Source organism: Cryptomeria japonica, chromosome 9 (genome assembly GCF_030272615.1).
Source record: "Cryptomeria japonica chromosome 9, Sugi_1.0, whole genome shotgun sequence".
NCBI classification, from domain to species: domain Eukaryota; kingdom Viridiplantae; phylum Streptophyta; class Pinopsida; order Cupressales; family Cupressaceae; genus Cryptomeria; species Cryptomeria japonica.
Genome location: NC_081413.1, coordinates 565,724,280 through 565,728,206, shown reverse-complemented (window position 1 = coordinate 565,728,206; position 3,927 = coordinate 565,724,280). Strand labels below are relative to the sequence as shown.

Here is a 3,927-nt window from a genome sequence, read left to right as displayed (position 1 = left end):
CTTTTTATTTGTCAAACACAAAAATATTAAATCAAAATTAAAATTTGTATAAACTCATATTGTACTATAGACTTTCTTACTAGATTTGATAAAATTATAGAAAATGAAAAAATAATCTAAATCATTAACACTCAATCAAATATAAAAAATAAAGAATGACTAACAAAAGAATTACTATTAATATATTAAATCTCTAACATTTTATCTTTTTACATAAGAATGAAAACATTTACCCTATACATATTTAATAATTATATTGAATAAAGAAAATTTAATTTTATGAATGTAAAACAATTATTATATCTGCAGCTGTTGTTTTAAAAAATTCTTAGATAACTGTCCACCAAACTTTAAGATATGTAACTCACAATACATTTGTGCACCTGCCAATTATTCCATAAGTTCCAGTAATTGGTGAAAGGCCTCCCTAACTCTTTGTTTCTCGCCGGCCACTACTTTTGTTTTGTTTGATCAGGTCGAACAGCTGATAGAAAGTATCGGGCAACATCTTCAACTGCTTGCAATACTGCAGATCTATATTCCTCAAGCTCGTTAAATTGCCAAAATCATCAGGTAGTGATGACAGCATTTCACAGTTTGATAAATCTAGATCTGTCAGGTGTAACAGCTGACTGAAAGAAGCGGGCAACATGTTCAACCGCTTGCAATACCGCAGATCTATACTCCTCAAGCTCGTTAAATTGCCAAAATCATCAGGTAGTGATGACAGCATTTCACAGTGTGATAAATTTAGATCTGTCAGGTGTAACAGCTGACTGAAAGAAGCGGGCAACATGTTCAACCGCTTGCAATACCGCAGATCTATACTCCTCAAGCTCGTTAAATTGCCAAAATCATCAGGTAGTGATGACAGCATTTCAGAGTGTGATAAATTTAGATCTGTCAGGTGTAACAGCTGACTGAAAGAAGCGGGCAACATGTTCAACCGCTTGCAATACCACAGATCTATACTCATCAAGCTCGTTAAATTGCCAAAATCATCAGGTAGTGATGACAGCATTTCACAGTTTGATAAATTTAGATCTGTCAGATGTAACAGCTGACTGAAAGAAGCGGGCAACATGTTCAACCGCTTGCAATACCGCAGATCTATACTCCTCAAGTTCGTTAAATTGCCAAAATCATCAGGTAGTGATGACAGCATTTCACAGTTTGATAAATTTAGATCTGTCAGGTGTAAGAGCTGACTGAAAGAAGCGGGCAACAACCGCTCGCAAAACCGCAGATCTATACTCCTCAAGCTCGTTAAATCGTCAAAACCATCAGGTAGTGAAGATAGCACTGGCGAGTATAATCGCGAATTCTCGAGTGATTGGAGGCCCCAGCACTCCACTGTCAAACTGCTACCAGGAAAGTCAGCGACACGCCTCTTCAGATTGTGAAGACGTCTTATCGAGCTTGGAAGCCATTGCAATTTTCGACAATTCCTTAAAATAAGTTCACTCAATTGCAAAGGAGGCTGCAGGCAACCATTAATATATTCAATTCAATTCATTAAAAGTGTGAACTATAAAAAAGTTTTGAAGTAATCTTCTATAACCACAAAAGCAAAATACTTACATCTGAATTGTTCTGCCATAGTTCTTCCAACTTATCAGCACCATCAAGCTCTAAAACCCTTAGATTTTTTAATGTAAGCCATGATGGAACATGGCTCAAGGGGAAATCTTTCCAAACAAGCATCACAAGGTCTTCTGATAATGTTGCAAATTCTTCTGTAAACTCGCTTCCTCTCACGGAAAGAATTTGTAATCCATTTGAGAATCGAAGGCGCTTAGATCGTCTGATTGAGTTTCCCATCAACTGCTGCGTGTACTTTTTGAACGCCAAAAAAGAATCTGCAGGTTGTATCCCTCGGATCGGCTCTCTTTCCTGAATTAAAAAAATCAGACACGCAGAGATTTTCAATCAAACTCACTGAAAGTAGAGGCAGATTAAAAGTGAAAAACAGGCAATATAAGAAGACAGTCCTCTATTCAGCTAATTATTTGTTTCTAATAAAAACACAGAATGGAGGAGCCAATATTAATCTCACTGTGGAATGTTTCAGGTTATCAATATGCTGTGGACACCAGAGACGGTATGGTGAGTGTCTACTTGCAATCTCTCTTCCCATATCCCTCAGGTGATCATGCATCCTTATTCTCTTTTCCACAACCCATGTATGATGCCTGTACACTTGCTGCTCGACCAGCTCCACAAGACACTTATTCAGAAGAGTTTCAAACCCATGCAGACCACTCCAACCTGATCCATCCCACACTGCTATAGCCCTGCTTTTTTTATTTTCTCCTATGAAAAAACAAGCTACGTCCAAGAACATCTCCTTCTCTTCTTCATCAAGTGCATCATAGCTAACTTTTAGCCTTTGTTGGATTTCGCCAGGCAATATTCTTAAGATTTTATGTAATTGGGACTTCCAATAATCTACAGACTTTCTGCCATATAACTGTGCACCCAATACCTTCAGTGACAGAGGCAAACCATCACAAGCCTTTAAGAAATCTATAACCAGGGTTCCAAATTCAGCCGGTGGAAAGGGTTGCAAGAAAGCGTGCCAGCAGAATAGCTGCTCGGCATGCAACCTGTTAAGTCCTGGTATTCTATAAATACAAGACAGGGAGAGACCCCATGAAATAAGGACACCCAATTCGCGGGTAGTTACAATAACCAAGCTATGGGATCCAAGCTTGTCTTTGTTTGGCAAGAAAGCATTCAGCTGGTCGATGTGATCCACGTCATCCAGAACGATGAGTGCCCGATGAGAGCTCAAATGATTTGCAAGAATGACTTTGCCTTCATCTGCATGGTCGAATGAAGCATGATGGACACCGAGGTCAGACAGAAGCTTTTTCTGCTTGTCAGGCAGATTGTTTCTCGATGCTGCATCTCGCACGTCGAAAACAAAGCTGCTTCTTTCAAAGGAGGAAATCTTCCTGTTGAAGAGCTCTTTGGCTAAAGTGGTTTTACCACTACCTCCCATGCCTACGATCCCTCTGATGTTTACTGTGCCTTTTCCTGCAACTGATTCGAACTTTTGTACCAACTCATCCAATCCAAGTGGATGCTCGGCTACCCATAATGGAGCTTTTTTCATGATTTTTAATGCACAATTCACAATATTCTTCAAAACTGTGGCCTCATCCCTAAACATTGTTAACCAAAAACAAAAATCAAAACAGAACACACTATTGTTGCTTAAATACTATAGTGACAGAGTAGAAAAACAAGGGTTATATGGAACAGAAATAGGGGAAATAACACATACTCGTTATTGCTGACCAGGTAGCCGGAGAGGAATGAACTGTTGTGGAGTGCCCCTTTCCACTCATCAAGCTTTTCTGATTTGTATCTGCCCTTCTTTTCATGCTCTGAGAATGCATGCGCATATTTTCCTTTTCCTTGATCAATATATCTGAGATCAGAGGGATCAATATGATAAAAAATGGGAATGATTTTTTTACCAGTTTTGAGCATGAAAGATAGCTCGGCCAAACACAATGGAGATTGGGCGTAGTTGGGAGAAAAAATGGCAATATGAAGGGAAGCACTAGTTATGGCGTGTTGTATCTCTGCTGGAATAGAATCGCCAGCCTCAAGCGCTTCCAGATCTAGAAAAACATGTAATCCCATGGAATGAAGTTTATGATGGATGTCAGCGGCTAATGTTTGTTTGACATCAGGTCCACGATGGTTAATGAATATGTCCCACGGCTCTGAAGATTTAGGTGCAGAACAAGGTGCAATCTGATCAAAAGCATTTTCTGATTGAGTTTGATTTTGCCTGGTTGTGGAAGAGGAAGCCATTTCAATTCAGTTAAAACTGAAACAGACCAGAGTGAGAAGACGGAAAGAGGGGTTGCTGATAAAAAACAAATGACAGAACTTTGAGGAGGCGTATTGGAC

The 3,927-nt window shown here is 39.2% G+C and overlaps 1 protein-coding gene across 1 annotated transcript; it reads right to left on the bottom strand.

The window, feature by feature from the left end:
* Positions 1-241: 241 nt before the first annotated feature.
* Positions 242-3,851, bottom strand: LOC131051312 (disease resistance protein Roq1; the record flags this gene model as incomplete). Its single annotated transcript, XM_057985771.2, is given in 4 exon segments — positions 242-1,480; positions 1,582-1,893; positions 2,057-3,167; positions 3,290-3,851. Coding segments are annotated over 4 exon segments (3,015 nt in total). The 3' UTR covers positions 242-427.
* Between the last annotated feature and the right edge of the window lie 76 nt (positions 3,852-3,927).